Genomic DNA, 20,159 nt, shown 5'->3' on the forward strand with positions numbered 1-20,159 from the left:
CCCATTACTGGGTATATACCCAAAGGATTATAAATCATGCTGCTATAAAGACACATGCACATGTATGTTTATTGTGGCACTATTCACAATATCAAAAACTTGGAATCAACCCAAATGTCCATCAATGACAGACTGGATTAAGAAAATGTGGCAGGTATACACCATGGAATACTATGCAGCCATAAAAAATGATGAGTTCATGTTATTTGTAGGGACATGGATGCAGCTGGAAACCATCATTCTCAGCAAACTATCACTAGAACAGAAAACCAAACACCGCATGTTCTCACTCATAGGTGGGAACTGAACAAAGAGAACACTTGGATACAGGAAGGGGAACATCACACACCGGGGCCTGTCATGGGTTGGGGGGAGAGGAGAGGGATAGCATTAGGAGATATACCTAATGTAAGTGACGAGTTAATGGGTGCAGCACACCAACATGGCACATGTATACATATGTAACAATCCTGCACATTGTGCACAAGTACCCTAGAACTTAAACAATAATAAAAAATAAATTTTTAAAAAAGTGAGGTATACAGCTTCCATGCTGTGTCCTTATAAACAACACTGCTTGCCCTAGACTTCTTTCTTTCTTCATGATAGCTGGGAATAGCTACAACTGGAACAAACATCTTGGCCCCAGAAAGGAAAGCAAGTGCTGAGGATGATAGGGTTCACCTGCCAGCCCTGAACTGCTCATATTTGTATTATTATGTGAAAAAGAAATAAAATTCTATCATATTTAAATCACTCTGTTTTAGACATTTTCTGCTACATAGCTTAGTCTGTACCTTAATAAATGCAATGCCATTTTGTCAAGGGGCAGCTGAGCTTGAGACATTCAGTCCCTTGAGTAAATCCTGTAAAATTTAAGTCCCAGGGTAAATACTTCAGTTAACTGAAAGAAGAGAGACAAAGATTAAGAACGTGAAGGTGTGGGCAAGCTTTATTCCCTCACTATGTCAATATAGAAGCGGCACTGAGCTAGAATTCATAAGAGCTGTATTATAGCCCCATCTCCCAAATCTGTTGGTATCATATTAGGAGACCTGAGATAAGAGTCTCCTCATCTCAGAATTTCAGTATTCTCATTTGCAAAATGCTTTTCTAAAAGTGTAATCTCTCCATTTCTGAAGCCTTACCTGTCCTTCTCAGACTGGTTGTGCCATTCCAATTCCCAGCTCCTGTCAGGGCAATAGTCCCACTCTACTTCTTCTGCCATGATATAGTAGATTCTTGCAGCTTGGTAGCGTTGGCGAGGGGTGGCTTGGTGGCCAGGACACTGGGAGACATTATAGATTGCCCTCATCCCTGCTTCTCGATGGCTGCCTGCCTGGCAATAAATCTCAAATGTCCCTAAGGGAGGATCAGAGAGAAAAATCTGACTCAGAGCACCCCTGGGTGGTGCCTGGGGGATTTTCTGTCTTTCCCTAGGCATACTGTAGAAAATAATTAGTCCCAGATAGACTCAGATAAGGCTTTTGTCTTAACTACACATAGATAAAAGAGTATTAAAAGTTTATTGAAAGTAATGAGCTCAAAGGTTAAGAGCTCCAGCTCCAAAGCTACATACACTGGGTTTATTAAAACTAAACTCGGCCACTAGAATAACCAACTTCTTCCAGGATGTTTCTAGTTTTAGCACTGTAAGTCCCATATTTCTAGAAACCTCTTAGTACTAGGCAAACTGCCATGGTTGGTAACCCTATCTTTCATTTATTACATATAAATCATATATATACATATATAATATATTATATATGTATGTGTATATATATACACACACACATAAAACCTTGTGGCAATTGCTAAACCTCTGTTTTTCAGTTCCCTCATCAGTAAAATGAGGATTATTTTACTTTATTTGGTTGTTTTAAAACTAAACCCAATAGTTTGTGAACAGTGCTTAGTATAGAACATATTCAATGCTCAGTTAAGTGATGCTATAAATAAGTAAATATAGCTGTAATAATTCTTATTCCAAGAAAAACAATGATGAGTTGTTTCCCACCAAGTACCAAAGAAAGAAAATAGACTTCAATAGTTAGCTAAAAAGAAAGAATACGTCTTGATTGCAGAGGGATGCTTACCTAAGACAGCTTTAGAAGGTCCTTCACTCTTTTTTTTACAATGGAATGTGCAGGTAACAGTCTTAATTGTCTGTGTTGTGGAGTTGCCGCAACCGGATCTTAAGCTCCAAATTTCTACCTCAAGGATACTCAAACTCAATGTCGATCAAAGAAGCTAACTTTCGTAGAACATTACTCTCATTGTTTCCTTAATTTGCTGCTCAGTGCTTATCCCATCACTACAAACTCTTCTTCCTGGCTTTCAAAGCCTTCTATGAGTTGGCCCCAAACTACCAATCCAGTTCTACTTCCCACACATTGTCTCAAATTCAACTATCACTCCAACTACATGGAACTCTGACTGCTTCTCTCACACATCTCATTCATTCCTACCTTGAAATCTTCATTCATTTTGTCACCCTCTTTGTGGAACTTACCTATCCACCCAACCCCCAAGTATCTATGAGAGTCCACTCATTATCCAAGACCCAATTCATGTTTCTTTTCCAGAAAGCCCTCCCTGACTATTTCGGCCCAAATAGAGTTCTACATTCTTCGCTTCTCCACCCCTAATGCACTTTATACCTAAACCATATGTTAAAGGACTAAGTGCTCCTCTCTTTTAAAATGATCCCTTCTACTAGTTTATAAACACCTTGAAAGAAAGGGTCATTTCTTTCCACATCTACTTCTTCTATTTCCCTTACCACCCTTATCTATTGCATCAGTAAATCCTATCAGTAATTCCTTCAAAATTATTTTTTCCTTTCCACTGCCTCTTCCCTAGTCCAAGCCACAAGCTTCTCTCATGAGAAAACTACAATAGCCTCCAAACTGTCCTTTCTATTTCTGAAGAGACCAGCTTTATGTCAAGTGTTTATCAAACTCAGGACTAGGTTAAATTTATTAAATTGTTGAAGACACTTGTTCAAGGATGTTTTTCCCCCTAAATATGAATGGAATTTACAGGAGTAAAACAAAAGTTTAATAGGAACTGTGTGGAGCTGACAGGTTGTTCTTACAAACACTGTTGTCATCTAATGACTGGAAAAAAAAATACACCATAGGGACAAAATAAAAGATAACTGCTCCATTATGAAACGCTAGAAATACATAGAATCTGAAGAAATGTTATAGTCAAACATCTTCATAAAAGGAAGAAAAAGGATATGCAGGGAAGGAGAGATGCAGGGAGGACAAAAGGACAGAAGGAAGGAAGGCAGAAAAGAAAGAATCAAGGAAGGAAGAAATCTAGCTAGAGAGAAGGGAAGTAATTAGACCAAAGTTCGCAGCAAGTTAATGAAAGAGCCTGAACTAGGGCTCCTGTGTTCTTATTTCCAGGCTGAAATTGTTACATCACCACACACACATACAAACACACACAACGGGGTGGCGGGGGATGGGGGGGAGTGTGGCGGGGAGAAAGAGAGAGAGGGAGAGACCAGAAATGAGAAAGTCTGTAGAAATCCTCACAGAGTATCAATTTGATAGCACTTATAAGTGCATTTTATTGACCTTCCTCCCAATAAAAGTACTATATCTAAAAAATCTCTATGTAGTCAAGTCCACTCCCTGCCATGTAAGAACTGCACTAAAGCTGATCAACATCCCAACTTCCCTTCTGTTGCTCCAGGAAAGAGCTTCCTCCACCTTCTACTAACTCTATTCTGCCTGCAGCTGAGTAGGGAATCCAAGTAACCAGAACATGGAGAGCACATTGAAGAAGAAAAAGAAAAAAGTGTTTTTAAAAACTTCCTAGAACCGTCAGCATGCCTCTTCTTTTCTCTTCACCATCCCTCCCTCTTCCTGACCCCATTCCTGGCCCTATACCCAATAAAGCTTCCAGGGCCAGCCGCTAAGGCACTTACCAAGGTTGTCAGGCTGCATGATGGCCATAACAAAGGTATGAGGAAAGAGCATGGCTGCACCCTTCCTCATGCCCTGAAGCTGCACAGTGTTGCCCTGGAACATGACTCCGTGCACATCAGTCTCTGTGCCCAGGCCGAGCAGGTGCCAGGCCACTGTGTCACCTTTGCACATGTCCAGTCTGGGCAGGTTGGAGAATAGAAACCCGTTAATGGCTGGAAAACAAAAACACAAGACAAGATGGGGAGATGAGACCAGACTACTCCAGCACTGGCCAGCAGCATGGTATCAGCTATGTACTATGGTTTCACACAACTTGAAACTGCTGAGTCATCCTCAACACCTCTGGCTTCTTCTCTAATCCACTTAACTCTACTGGTGATTATCTGCGTCTTTGGGATGAGCACTCAACTGTCCTTTCTTGCCTCACCTCCACCGTGATCCACATCCTGACAACATTGAACCACTACCGCACACACACACACACACACACACACACACACACACACACACACACACCAATCTCTCCTATTCCCTATTTCTTGAAACTCTCCTTCCTTGGTTTCTGTGGCAACATACTTTCTGGTCCCTTTACAACCACTCTAATTGTTCCTTTTCTACATTGATCTCATTTTCCACCCCTCCATAATGTGTTGGGGATCTGAAAATTCCATCTTCAGCTCTCAACCTGTTTCCTCCTCTTCATCTTCACTGCTACTGCCCTAGTTCTGGCCCTCATCCTCCCTGGCCTGAACTCCTACAATAGCCTCCTCTCTGGTACTCCTACCTGAAGTCTGTCCTCCCATCCTCTTCTACACACACACACATACACACACACACACACACACACACACACACACCCCGTTGTCCTTATCTATGAGATCTATTTTTCTCTGCATTACCGAAACTTTAAACATTGTAGGTGCTTTGATAATACCTGTTGACTTTTCACACAGTTTCCTCTTTCTGGAATAAACTTCCCTTATGGTCTCTTTCTATGGCATCCTACCATTTACCCATTGTATCTTTGTTCAGATATCCTCTGTAAATCAGTTATTACTCTCTCTTTGATCCATGAAACTTTTATCCCACAAAATTCTGCAGTATCAGTTGCAGTGGAATGTAATTGATATACTTTCTGGTGATTTACTTACAAATCTATTTCCTGCACTGGATTGACATAACAGGAAGCGTATCATTTTTTTTTCTATATCTATGTGACTGCCTGAGCACCTAGCACATTACCTAGTACCAATTAGGCACTCAGTAAATTCTAACTGGAATTAACTTTGCTCATGAGACAGTTTTACCTTTTCCAAATGATGAAACTAACTAGTAATGGGAACCAAGAGATGGAGCATTTCAAGTGAAGGGAACAGCCCTGCAAAAGCATGACATCAGCATGTTCACAAAGAAAAATAGCCCCAGTTGACTGGAGTATGGGGTAGGGGAGCAAAGGTACTAAAATATAAGGAAGAGGGAGATAAGATTGGAAAGGTATCATCTGGCTTATTCTTCACAATCCCTTGTAGATTTCTTGTGCACAATCCTCATTTTGCAGTTCTTTCTTCCAGTGTCCCACATACTGTGTAACACAGGACACAGCACCCAAAGGTACTAAGTACTTATACTTATCTGTTGTGTTTGGTTTAACTTCTCAATCTATCCCGCCTCTTGGACAGAGATGACCAATAAAATCAGTGTTTTCAGGATTGGTCATGATTACGGTTAAAGTTAGATTTTACTTGGGACCCCTCAATTTAGCCCAGGGCAAAAGTATTCCCAATACCATGCATCCGATTGGAGTCTTGGAAGCCCTCAATATCCTCTGAAAGCAGTCGGAAATCCAACATTGCAGCTGCTTGATTGGCATTGCTGTACCAGCTCTTGTTCTCATCCAACACAGTGAAGAGAAGAAAGAATTCTTTATCCACCCCTTTCTGCAGGCCCAATAGAAGAAAGTAGAGGGAAAAATGACAATGGTTTCAGCAGTTGTGGACTGTGTCGTTACAGATCAAGGGATGCCAGATTCTTTCCCATTTCCTTTTCCCATTTTGAGCCCATACCTCCTATCCAGAGCTGCAGCAGTTTTTCCTTAGGTAACCTCAAATTGCAGATGAGAGAAGAAGATCAGAATAAAAGGACAAGCCTGATAGGGAAGAACATATGAAAGTGGGCAGGGAAGGAGCATAGGATAAGAAATAAGAGGTATAGAGTGTAAAAGAAGAGAGCTGGGAATCACCTGGGGAGAGCAATGAGGGGAGGTGACTAGAAAAGCAGGGGGGCATCTTGGGGGGAAACCAGAAAATAAAAGATAAGTAATATCGATATTAATTATTGTTACCACTAACATTTACTGAGTGCTCACTACGTGCCAGACCCTATGCTAAGCACTTTATATGGATTATTTTAATTAATCTTCACAGGAACCCAAGGTGTCTTCTTCCATTGTTATGCCATTTTTACAAATGAGGAAATTGAGTCAAAGAGAAGTTAAGTAGCTCAACCAGTGTTACACAGCTAGAAATCATGGGCTGAATACAAAAGAAGACAAGCAAACATTAAAGCAGATTTACCAATCAGGAGCAAGGTTTAAGGGCTACCGAGGTGAGTGAGAGGGATAGGGAGAAGGAGAGGGAGAAGAAGGGAGGGAAGGAGGGAAGGAAGGAGGGAGCAAAGAAAGAGATGATGAAAGGATATCGTGAATTATCTGCAAGGCTAAAGAAGATATATATTTGTCAGTACAAAAAATAACATGCAAGATAGCATGAGATCACCAACTATTAATTTCTGATGGACCAGCTCAATTATTTTTCCTCTATTCCATAAACTTTAGAACTCAGTTCCATGCTTAACTCCTATCCAGCAACCCAGCTTCATCCTTCTCCCAGCAGGCTTCCTAACCAGATAACCCCAACAATACCTGCTTGCCATCTGCACCCAAGGCACCAGCCCTGCACACAAGCAGCGGGCCCACCAGGCCAGAATTTGTGTCTCTTATGGGATCTGCAGCAGAGAAGTACATCCAGGTGAGACAAGCAGGATCCTGAGCAGTGGGACCGGCATGCGGGGGCACTGTCCAGCGGTAGGTTACTTTCTCAAAGGGCTTGGCAACCAAGCCAGGGTGAGATGAGCCTGTAGGGAAAATATGGGACTAATGACTTAGATTGACTAGAATGAGAATCATCAGCTCCAAACAGTGAAATAAAAATTGTGAAGTACAAAGGCATTTTGGAGCAGCAGTAGCAGCAACATGGAATATTGAATATTGAGGAGAACTCTGGTCAAGGAGTCAAGAGATGAGTTTATTCTCTCGTTCTGCCACTACTTGCTATATGAAATGCAGCAATTTAATCTTCCCTATGTTTCAGTTTTCCAAAATCATAGGACCTTGGGACTAAAAGGGACTTTAAGTCTTATTTGGAACATCTCTCACTTGAAAACATACATTAATCTGCTCTTACATCCCTACTTCTGCTTAAAACTCTCCAGTGATGAGGGACTCACTACCTGACATTATAGCCCATGTCATCTTTGAACAGCTCTGATTATTTAATACTTTTTTATTTTAATATGTATTATGTACGTGTGTGTGTATATGTTATGTATGTATGTATGTATATATATACACATATATATATAAAACACTAAGGCTGTAATTTCTAAAATGGACACAAGACATGGTCAAGCAATGCACAGACTTTTTTTTCAAATTTTCATGCCATCAGTAATCAAAGAAGTACAATTGAAAATAGCTAGATAACTTTTTTACAAATTAATTTAGCAAAGATTTTACAAATTGTAATAATGCATGATGGTAAGAAGTGGTTTAGATGGCAACTGCCCTACTCACTCACCTATAAAGAGTGTAAATGTAAAAGGGAATAACACTTTTGAAAAAAATGTAGACAAAATTTGAAAAAAAAAATGTAGACAAAAGTGTAGACAAAGCTATTTATTTAAAAGGTTCATATCCACAAGTAGAATAATATATGCAATAAATACTGAATGTTCAACATAAAATAATCAAACAAACATAAATCAAATCAACAGTGAGTTTTGTTGATGTTGTCACTTGCCTACAAGACTGCCATTTCGACAATATTGAAAAGATTTCACCATTGCTGATGAGGTTGTAAGAAAAGGAACCCTCCTCAGGTACTGCTAATGGAACTCTAAACTGATAGGGCTGCAAATCTTTCCAGAGAGCAATTTGGGTGTAGGTACCAAAAATTTTAATGCACGTATCCTCTGATATAGCAATTCCCCATCTTAAAAATATATTCTGAAGAAAGGTTTATAAAAATGTTCAAAGAAACATAGGGAAGGATATTTGTAGTATAGCTTATAACAAGGGGCTATAATTTAGGATGGTTTTAACCTATCTTTTCTTATTCATTCATTATTTCTTACTCTTCAAATTTTCAAATACACAGAAAACTTTAAAAAACAGTGCAATGATCACCCTATCACCTAGAATCTATTGCTAACATTTTGCCATCTTTATCTAATCTATGTGTATGTACATCTACACACACATACACAGTTTTTGTTGGTTTGCTTTTGTTGAATCATTTGGAAGTAGAATGCAAACATCATGATATTAGCAAGCATCTCCTATGTCACTATAATGCCATTATTCCACCTAAGAAAATTCCCTAATAACATCTAATATCCAATCTATATCAAGAATTTTGCAATCATCTCCAAAATGTCTCCTGAAGCTATTTTTACAAGCAGAATCAATCAAAATTTGCACATTCCATTTGTTATGCCTCTAATCCCCCTATTGATGGTATTGACTTCCTGAAGAGACTAGACCAGTTGCCTTATAGAATGTTCATTCTAGATTTGTCTGCAACTTTGCTCTTTATACTTTCAGTTTTTCTTTTATATTTTAGCTAGAACTAGCACGCATTAATATTCTCAGATAAAGTTAAAAATTAATTACACAATACTCTCACTTCTAAGATTCTCTCCTGATACAGTAATCCAAAATGCAAGCTAAGATATATGCATTCATTCATTGCAACCTGACTTACAATATTCAAAAATACTGATAAAACCTACATGTCCAAGCAATAGAGGAAAAAGTAAATAAATTATGACAAATCCTTGAGATAAAATGTTATATTGTCATCAAAATGTTTGTAGCATTATAATGGCATGGAAAAACAAACACAATACAATGGTAAGTGAGGATAGTAGGATGCAAAACTGTATAAACCATATGATCACATATCTCTATATACAGACTTGTATAAGCACATAAAAATATTTAAAGGTATATCAAAATTTATATAACTGTCTATAAACTATGTTTATTTACTTTGTAATTGTCTGCTTTTCAGAGTTCTATAATACACTTATGTTTAGAATTAGGATATATTTAAATATATTTAAAAGAAATTTTATCTTATTATTGAAGCCTAGCTCTGTTTTACTATTATATTTTTCATTCATTCAGCAACATCCACATAAGGCAACTATTTCTGCCTACTTCGTCCTCCCCATCTCCCATTTATTTGTTTTCTAGAGACATCTGGTACCACCTAGAGCCCACATTTACTAGCAACCCTGTTGACTCACCATCATTGTACACAGTGCCTTCATAATCTTTCTCATAAAAGACCCCATGGGGTTGCATGCTGAATGGCTGGGAGGCACGATTGTAGAAGACCACCTGAATGGTGTCACCCACCTCAGCCCGGATCACTGGCCCTGGAAAATGGGAAGAAGAGACAATGAGAATGACGAAAGGGATAAACAGGGAGGAAGGAAATGGAAGAAGGAAGGAAAGAAAAGGAAAGTGAAAGTGAAGAAGAAAATAAAAAACTCTTTTCTTTGTAATAATAAGAATAATCCCTTTCAAGTGTATTGCAATTTACAGTTACAGAAAACACCAGAAAACCCATTATCTTATTTTGATTCTCAAACATCATTTTAAGGCAGATAGGGCAGGAATTATTAACTCCAATTTACAGATGAGAAAATTTCAGCTGAGAGAGGTGGAATGTACCTACGCAAATTTAAATGGTTGATTAGCCATTCAGTCAGGACCAGAGGCCAGGAATTTCTCTCATCCCACTGTCAGCCCCAATCTCATTTTCACTTACTTTATTGTCCCAGATCCCATAGCTACATCTCTTGGTGGACCTATCTAAGATCTGTGCTCGCCTCAATCTGAAACCAATTCTGAGGAAAGAGAATTATTACACCTTCTATTCAGGCACTGGGCTAGGTAATCTAGCCACAACTCCTGGACTCTTCTGAACTTCACTACCCGCCAGATATAATCTAGCTTAGGTCACCTTTGAAGCAGACCAAAAGTACCAAAACTGAGCACCTATTCTGGCTCTAACCCTTGGTCAGAGTTTCTACCTTGGTTTCCTATTCAATTTCCACATCTAATGTTTCACTTCTTCTCAAAGACTGGGCATCCATACTGAAGTCCAGCCAATGATAATTCCTCCACGCTCACCACCATCTCACTTTCCTATGGTGGATGTCTCCTCATTATATCTGCCTATCCAGCTGATGTAAGATCTATTGTCCATTATCAGATCTAGAATCAACTGGCACACACCTATCCCAAGTACGGTCCATTATATTAATTTCCCAAGATTTTTCCATCTGGCCTATTTTATTTTCTGGTTTCATCATGTTACTAACCCACATCTAACCGTAGTTTAGCCCTTCTAGATACCTTCTTCAAGTTCAGACACTAAGCCTATTTCGCATTCCTCCTATTTCAAGTATGTCTGTATGTCATGCCAATCTGCTACTGTCCCCAGATTGCTGAGAACCTATACAGTCTTAATTCCTCATGTAGCCCTTTAGGAATATTTCTACAGAAGGAATTCTAAAAGTGTTTACTGTACATCAGTGGTATTGGAAGACATTCACTGAAAAGAAGTGGAGATTTATGATAAACAAAAATAAACCTAAGGCTAATAGAAATCCTGTAGCATAAAAAGCACTATTTAACTGCTTAATTTAGTGGTTTTACAAACACATTCAGACTCATAACCCTTTTTCACAAAACAATCATCTCATAAGACTCACTTTGGGAGATATTAGTCTACACTGTGCTCCTAAGTGATGTCCAGGCCTCAGTTTCAAAGTCTTCCTCAATTCAATTCTCTGGCTCTAGTAAATTAATTTCAGAATTAAAAAATTCCTCACCCAGGATTCCAAGATGTCTATCTTCCTCCAACTGCATCTTCTCTTGGAATGTCTCATCTTGAAAGGCTTCATATCGCACTTTCCAGTAAGTGCCCCCAATTCGACTGGAGCTCTTCTGGAAAAACTTATCTGAGATACTGATGTATAAAAAGGAAAATATGATATGATTTCATTTGGTATCAAATAGACTCCCATCTCACCCTTAGTCTCATCAAGTTATGAATCTTTATGTTTAGGAGGGACCTCAGAGCTCATCTAAGTTAACTCCCACCAGTGAAGATATCTTCTTTGGCGACACCACTAGAAAGTTATATACAGCTTCTGCTTGAGCCTTTCCAAAAATAGGAAACTCATATCCAGAGGAGACAATCTCCCTTACTGTTGGGTATTTTAAATTATTGGAATTCTATTTTATTCTTGGAATATTCTTGCTTATAATTTCCAGGCACTGGGACCAGTTCTGCTCTCCAGAGATTCATAGTCTACATCTGTCCTTAATCATCCTTAGGTATTAATAATCCTTTCACTCCAAAATGAAAGCCCACTATGTTAATAAGCCCAGTTCTAAATCCTGGAATCCATGCTGAGACTCAAACACCAACTTTCCTAAGTTTTCTCCAGATTTACTCTATTATTTCCTGCTAGAAGTATAACCATGAAGGACCTTCTCCCTACCCCTCTCTTAGTTGTCTATCAAGCGCCTCCTCTGTGGAAGACCTGTCATCATCGATTGCCCAGTGAGTGGTATGACTTAAGACCCATCAACTGAGTAGGGCACTAACCTCCTACTCTTTCTTGCCCACATCTGGATCATGAATTAGAGGAGAACTTGGAGAAATTCTTTGAAAAGAATGGGCATGCGATAGCCAAAAAGCAGGTTTCCTCTCTTCCTACATTTCTCAGAGTACTTTTTATACCCCTGCTCAAACGCCTCATTCAGACTATAGAAAAGAAATGAAAGAGCAAGGAGGTAAATAATGGGTAAAGTGAAGAAACCTGGAAAAACAGCTATTTCAACTGATACAAGAACTGGTCCTTCCTGGGCTTTCCTTTATGAAAATGGCCAGGAATTATAGTAGGACAAACTTCAAACTCTGCTTGGACCCATTGTGGGGATATGGAATAATCCCACAGAAACCTTTGCTACCTGTATCTCCCCAAGAGCAAGCTCTCCAAGGGCCACAAGAACTTGGCTAATAGTTGGTCCATGTAATCCCAGTCAGACAATGATTTGGATCCCCGAGTAAAGTGAGAGATTTCTAGAAGAAAGATAGTAAGTGTTTGGAGCTGGACCCAGAAGTAAAGAGAGGGATCCCACTGCCTCTTACCTGCCTGGCTCTCTCAAATTCTTCCCAGTACTCCCATCATGCCCCATCGGGCCATAGTTCCATTGAATCTCATGGGCCTCAATGAAGTACTGTCGAACTTTGCCTGTGAGCAGGTCCACAGGAGGGGCCATGGAGCAAGACTTGACCTTGTAGAGTGCCTGCATACCATCTGAAGGAAGAACATTATGGCTGACCCCATTCTATCCAATAGGATTTTAACCCAAAGGACTCACCTTCCTCCTTCTCTTAGTGTTTCCTCCTCCCACCCTCCACTAATCTCTACTCCTGCTCCAAAAAGCACCACTTTCTCTCACTCTTAAAGTGCCTGACTGAGAGAGAGAGTCCAGGTTAGAATTCAAGTACCTCCACTTGCTTATACTATCACTGATGCATTTACTAGATCCTCATTCCTGCCTCTGAATAAAGAATCACATTGTAGCAACATCACAGAGACGGAAGTAAGGAAACGAGTTCAAGCCCAAGCTTTAAGCACTATCTATAGGACCTTAGGCAAGTCACTTCCTCAATCTGAGCTTCCCTCTTTTGCCAAAGGAGAGAATAGGAAATTCTACCTCATGTGGCCAGTAGGAGCATCAAATTTAAAATAGGGGTTAATTATTTATAAATTGGGAAGCTCCCAAAATAATAGAACATCTTCTATCAGTAGAGATAAAGCTTCAGACTTGGGACTGTAAGGAAAATGTAGATTCTAAGTAGTGTTTTCAAATGTGGAATATACTACATTGGGTCATAATGGCAATGGATAGTACTATCTTATATTGGCTTAGCAACTTATAGAGGTCACTTAGTATATTATTTTATTAGAGTCCCACAACATCCCAGGGAGATTTGAAATCTGTAAATTAGAAACCTGAGGTATGATGAAGGGAGTGGAAAAAATATTCTTTTTCTTCAACATGTATTATGTTAGGTAGGTTCTCTGTCAGGTGTTTTATATATTTTTTAAAATTTCAGTCCCAGGGAGTACATATGTTACCCCTATCAATCTTTATAACCATTGTATGAAATATACTTTTAATGTCCCCTTTTGCAGATGAAGAAAACTAAATGTCAGACAGGTTAAATAACTTGCCAAGGTTGCACAGCTAGTGAGAGGTGGAGTTGAGACTTAAATTCCCACCTTTCAACTACAGATCTTAAGTGTTCATTTTATTTTCTTGTATCTACTATCTTGGTTACATCATCCCCCTATTCTCTAAGACTCAAAATTACATTTTTACTCTAAAACCTCATTACAATTTTATACATCACTACTGTTATTAAGAGGCTCAGAGAAGTGACATGATTTATCAAAGGTGGCTAAACAAGTGATGGAACCAGGATTTGAATCCAGGCATGTCTGTCTCTAAGGTCCATGCTTATTCCACTATCATGCTGCATCTCTAACCCCAATTCATATTTATAGTCTCTTACCTAGGAAGCTTTGGTGCTAAGACATACCCTGGATAAGAAAGCACATGTAACTAGCCCCTATTGTGTCAAACCTAACACCTAAGATTTATTATCCTATTAGTCTATGACTCTTAACCTACTCAAATCCACTTCAAGAACTCGCATGTCATTTTTGTGACACCCATTCTAATTTACCATAAATCAAATAATTCTAGAAAATGAAAGCTGAAGAGGATTTAAGAGGTTATTTAGACAAACTTTCCCATTTTACAGATGTGGCAAATGTGACCTAGATATGGAAAGGCACCTGTCTAAAGTCATATAAAGTTTTTCACAAACCTAAGACTACAATTCAAACCTAATCACTTATCTACTATTCTTTCCATTGCCTCATATGCTCTTCCTCCCCTCTGATGCATCTGATGCTCCTCAATACATTGCTCTGCAATGACATTACTTTAATGTTTTTCCCTTTGAAAATGAAACCTTCCACTCCTATTGCTATTGAGTTCCAACCAGAGTGTAACTATGTACCCACAATACACCATGATCTCCTACAGAAATGTTACTCTCTTTTAACTAATCTCTCCGTCACTCCCTGTTCAATATGTTGAAAATGTCTCCAGGTATTAATTGTTTAGAATTCTAAGCAAATAACAAAAAGCTGATTAAAAGTCTACCTATTCATCCCCAACCTATCTTATGTTCAAGGTGGGGAAGATTAAACACAGAGAGATGTGCCCAAAGTTATCCAGCAAGTTTCCCAGCAGATTCAGGAAAAAACCTGGGTCCTCTGACTTCTAATCTAGTGTGCTATCCTTTATCTCAAGATGCCTCAACTGGAAGACTTATCTATGGCTTCAGGCCAGAAGCCCAGCCTCCTTTGACATTATCGTACCTCTGTCTTACAATCCAAGGGTCAGAAATCTTGGATCTCACCTCGAAAGTGACTGTTCACTTGACAGCTAACTAACCAGGTACCAGGTTCCCAGGGCACCATCTCGGCAGTCACAAAGGTGGCTGGAAAGATCTGAGCCACATCAGTGTGGTGTCCACGGGTAGTCAGCATCTGTCCATGGAAAAATGCTGTGTGGACATCAACTTCATTGCCCATGCCAAACAAGTGCCAGGCCACACGTCTCTGTGCACACATGTTCAGCTCTGGTAAATTCCCAAAAACAAAGCCATTGATTGCTGCAAAAAAAAAACCGAAGGAAAATATCAAGATTCGGAAAGGACACCCGAATGGAAGAAGCCTTACCATTTGACAATAATAGATAACATTTAAATGAGGTTATAAAGAGCACACTGTGTTGACCATATCTTCTTTAAATCTCAAAAACATCCCTTAGAAGTAGGCAGATATCATTAGTCTCATTAAAAAAAAAAAAGAGAGAGAGAGAGAGAGAGAAAACCAAGGCTTAGAGAGGGGGAAGTTACCTCTTTCCCAATGCCACAGAGCTAATAAATTCTTAAAGCCAATATTCCAAACTAGAAATGTGAAGAAGCTCTCTAAGGAATTTAGTTATTTTGCAGGCTATTCCTTCAGGGTGGTTTCATTCTAAAAATTTCAACAGGACAATTGTCAAATTGGCTAATCGGCTGACTAACTAACATGGCTATTATAATCAATTGGTATAAAATTCAAGAGAAAGTTGAGCTGTCCAAGCCATCCTTTACATCTTCCTTCTGAATTTCTGCCTCCTTTTGGTGCTGTACGGTTTTTAGCCCACCCCTGTCACCAATGGCCAGTAAATGACTTCCTTAATGAAATAAAAACAAAATTGACTTGTTTATGTTCTTAAAATCAGTTCACTATTCATGCCTCAGATCTTCTGTGCCTTTAGTTTCTTTTTTAATTTAATTAATATGGTCAATGCCCTTATAGACATAAGCACAGAGTAGGATGGGAGATATAAACAAGGTAGCTTAAAAGCAACCATTTTTCTCCCCAAAGTGGATAATTTTGCTAACTTCTTCCTTTTTAAAACAAATCAATATTAATTAATTGTATCAGTGGGAAACCCACAGCAAAGTAATTGAGTATATACTATATAACTTTAGGCTGTGTGCTGACACAGGCCATCATCAGCCTATGTGGTATTCCACATTATGAGGCAGAATAGCCTAATGGCAAGAGCACAATCCATGCAGTCAGAGAGATCAGGGTTGGAATTTTAGCTGTGCCATTTATCTGCTACATAATCTTAGGAGCCTTGGTGTCCTCACATGTAAAACAGGGAAGAGCCATCTACTACTCCTTGTCCTTGTGATGACTAAAAAGGACTATGTATGTGAAAGCATCCACCAAATACTAGGCCCAGTGGATACCCTCCAACAATGTTCCCTGTCACAATGTGGCCACCTTTTCCCAACTCACCGTGCATCTTATTGCTCTCCTGAAATGTCTCATCTTCTTTGTCCACTGAAGCAGGGTCTGAGCAGTAAGTGGCAATGTTCTCATCGAGATGCCAACTGAGGTTCTCATCTACCACACTGAAGAGCAGGAAGAAATCATGATCTACATCCCGCCGTTGAGGAGGGGAGTTCCCATCCAGGGCTCCTAGAGAAAGTAAGAAAGTTTCCCTTGAGAAAATCCTTTCCTTAGCAATAGTAAGCTGAAAGGGGTACTCATAAGAAAAGAATGGAAAAAGAGGGGCCTTAAGAATCTATAAGCAACAGAAAAGCAGATATAACCCTCTTGGGTTAATTTCCATTTCCGAACTCCCCATTTAAAACCACCAATTCAATTGAGCCTAGGACTTGATGTTAAGACACATGGGATCTACAATAATTCCCTCCCACCATCCCTGCCTATGTCTTCAACCCAGGGCCTGAACCTGACCACATTCCTGCCACCCTCTGGCCTTCAAGTCTGACTTTTCCTGGAGAATGTCCTATTACCAGCAAAATCCTCCCAAACCCTGATGACCACACTTTCAATCTTATCCATATCTAAACTCTTACCACACATCTGATTTCAATGTGACTTGACTCCTATAATGACTAATTTGAGATTTAAAAGTGAAGCAACAAAAAATAAAAAGTAGAAAAGTTTGGTGTTTTGTTGTTTTTAATAACAATAATTTTAAAAAAGGTTCCTAGGATCATCATGGTGGACAAGAGTCAGGACTAGATTGCAGCTCAGACTTGGACAGACAGAGCAGCATGTGGAGGCTTGCATCATGAATTTTAGCTCCAGCACCCTGCATGAACACACCAGGAATCCCAAGAGGACCCACAGACCCTCTGAAGGAAATGGACTGCTCCTGCAGGACTCGGGAGACACCCCAAATACTGCGCTGATATTCACAGCAGAGAGACCCATACACAGTTCGCATCACAGGATTCTGTGCAGACAACCTCCAGTATCAGTCCAGAGTCAGGTAGACTTGCTGGGTGGCTAGACCCAAAAGAGAGATAACAATCACTGGAGCTCAGCTCACAGGAAGCCGCATTCATAAAAAAGAAGGGAGAGATCAAGGGAACACCCTTTGAGACAAAAGAATCTGAAGAACAGCCTTGAGCCCTAGACCTTCCCTCTGACAGAGCCCACCCAAATGAGAAGGAACCAGAAACCCAACTCAGGTAATACGACAAAACAAGGTTCTTTAACACCCCCAAAAAATCACGCTAGCTCACCAGCAATGGATCCAAACCAAGATAAAAAAAAAAAAAAAAAAATCGCTGATTTACCTGAAAAAGAATTCAAGAGGTTAGCTATTAAGCTAATCAGGGAGGCACCAGAAAAAGGTGAAGCCTAATGAAAGGAAATAAAGATAAAACAACAACAACTACAAAAATAAGAAGTGAAGGGAGAAATATTCAAGGAAATAGATAGCATAAAGAAAAAACAATCAAAACTTCAGGAAACATTGGACACACTTATAGAAATGCAAAATCCTCTGGAAAGTCTCAGCAATAGAACTGAACAAGTAGAAGAAAAAAATTTGAAGGCTGATGACAAGGTCTTCAAATTAACCCAATCCAACAAAGACAAAGAGAAAAGAATAAGAAAACATGAACAAAGCCTCCAAGAAGTCTGGGATTATGTTAAATGACCAAACCTAAGAATAATTGGTATTCCCGAGGAAGAAGGGAATTCTAAAAGTTTGGAAAACATATTTGGAGGAGTAATAGAGGAAAACTTCCCTGGTCTTGCTAGAGACCTAGACATCCAAATACAAGAAGCATAAAGAACACCTGGGAAATTCATCACAAAAACATTATCACCTAGGCACATTGTCATCAGGCTATATAAAGTTAAGACAAAGAAGGAAAGAATCTTAAGAGCTGTGATACAAAAACACTAGGTCACCTATAAAGGAAAACCTATCAGATAAACAGCATATTTCTCAGCAGAAACTCTACAGGCTAGAAGGGATTGTGGCTCTATCTTCAGCTTCCTCAAACAAAACAATTACCAGCCAAGAATTTTGTATCAAGGAAAACTAAGCATCATATATGAAGGAAAGATACAGTCTTTTTCAGACAAACATATGCTGAGAGAATTTGCCACTACCAAGCCACCACTACAAGAACTGCTAAAATGAGTTCTAAATATTTAAACAAATCTAGAAAATACATAAAAATGGAACCTCTTGAAAGCATAAATCAATCACACAGTACCTATGAAACAAAAATAAAATTTAAAAAGCAAAAACAAAAAAATTTAAAAATTTAAAAAATTTAAAAAAAAATTAAAAAAAAACCCAAGGTACACAGGCAACAAATAGCACGATGAATGCAATGGTACCTCATATCTCAATACTAACATTGAATGTAAATGGACTAAATGCCCCACTTAAAAAATACAAAAATGCAAAATGGATAAGAAGTCACCAACCATATCCTGCTTCAGGAGACTCACCTAACACATAAGGACTCACATAAACTTAAAGCCAAGGGGTGGAAAATGGTATTTCATGCAAAAGGAAACCAAAAGTGAGTAGGAGAAGCTATTCTCATATCAGACAAAACAAACATGAAAGCAACAACAGTTAAAAGGGACAAAGAGGGACATTATATAATGGTAAAAGATCTTGTCCAACAGGAAAATATTACAATCCTAAATATATATGCACCTAACACTGGAGCTCCCAAATTTATAAAACAGTTACTAATAGACTTAAGAAATGCCATGCACTGCAACACAATAATAGTGGGAGACTTCAATACTCCACTGGCAGCACTAGACAGGTCACCAAGGCAGAAAGTCAACAAAGAAACAACAGACTTAAACTATACCTTGGAACAAATAGGCTTAACAGGTATATACAGAATATTTCATCCAACAAACACAGATTACACACTCTATTCAACCACACATGGAACTTTCTCCAAGATATATAATACGATAGGCAATAAAACAAGCCTCAATAAATTTAAGAAAATTGAAATTATATCAAGCACTCTCTCGGATCACAGTAGAATGAAACTGGAAATCAACTCTGAAAGGAACCTTCAAAACCATGGAAATAAATGGAAATTAATCTGTTCCTGAATAAGCATTGGGCAAAAAATGAAATAAAGATGGAAATTTAAAAACTCTTCGATCTGACTGACAATAATAACACAACGTATAAAAGCCTCTGTGATACAGCAAGAGTGATGCTAAGAGGGAAGTTCATAGCTCTAAACGCCTACATCTAAAAGATTGAAAGAGTGCAAACTGACGTTTTAAGGTCACACCTCAAGGAACTAGAGAAACAAGAACAAACCAAACCCAAACACTAGAGATGAAAGGAAATAACCAAGATCAAAGAAGAACTAAAGGAAATTGAAACAAACAAACAAACAAAAAATGCAAAAGATAAATGAAACAAAAAGCTGATTCTTTGAAAAAGAATAAATAAAATTGATATACCACTAGCAAGATTAACCAAGAAAAGAAGAGAGAAAATCCAAATGACCTCATTAAGAAATCAAAGGGGAGATATTACAACTGGCACCACAGAAATACAAAAGATTCAAGGCTACTATAAACACGTTTATGCACATAAACTAGAAACTCAAAAGAGATGGATAAATTCCTGTAAAAATACAATCCTTCTAGATTAAACCACGAAGAATTAGATACCCTGAATACACCAGTAACAAGCAGCAAGATTAAAATGGCAGTTAAAAAATTACCAACCAAAAGACTAGATGGATTCACAGTGGAATTCTACCAGACATTCAAAGAAGAATTGGTACCAATCCTTTTGACACTATTTCACAAGAAAGAGAAAGAAGAAACTCCCCTTAATTGATTCTATGAAGCCAGCATCACCCCAGTACCAAAACCAGGAAA

General features: G+C 38.8%; 1 protein-coding gene across 2 annotated transcripts in view; it reads right to left on the reverse strand.

Annotated features, from left to right (window-relative positions):
• The window catches only part of HEPH (hephaestin), an 80,032-nt gene extending 63,606 nt beyond the window's left edge, over positions 1-16,426 (reverse strand). For both annotated transcript variants that reach the window (XM_011928094.1, XM_011928093.1), the window contains exons 1-9: positions 16,248-16,426; positions 14,807-15,061; positions 12,455-12,623; positions 11,127-11,263; positions 9,531-9,662; positions 6,865-7,076; positions 5,731-5,881; positions 3,944-4,156; positions 1,149-1,362 (exon numbers count right to left, since the gene is read on the reverse strand). In XM_011928094.1, coding sequence (XP_011783484.1) covers positions 1,149-1,362; positions 3,944-4,156; positions 5,731-5,881; positions 6,865-7,076; positions 9,531-9,662; positions 11,127-11,263; positions 12,455-12,623; positions 14,807-15,061; positions 16,248-16,254 — 1,490 coding nt within the window. In that variant the 5' untranslated portion in view covers positions 16,255-16,426. The remainder of the gene's footprint in view (positions 1-1,148; positions 1,363-3,943; positions 4,157-5,730; positions 5,882-6,864; positions 7,077-9,530; positions 9,663-11,126; positions 11,264-12,454; positions 12,624-14,806; positions 15,062-16,247) is intronic.
• Positions 16,427-20,159: the final 3,733 nt, after the last annotated feature.

This window comes from Colobus angolensis, unplaced genomic scaffold, assembly GCF_000951035.1.
Source record: "Colobus angolensis palliatus isolate OR3802 unplaced genomic scaffold, Cang.pa_1.0 Scaffold764, whole genome shotgun sequence".
Lineage (NCBI taxonomy): Eukaryota > Metazoa > Chordata > Mammalia > Primates > Cercopithecidae > Colobus > Colobus angolensis.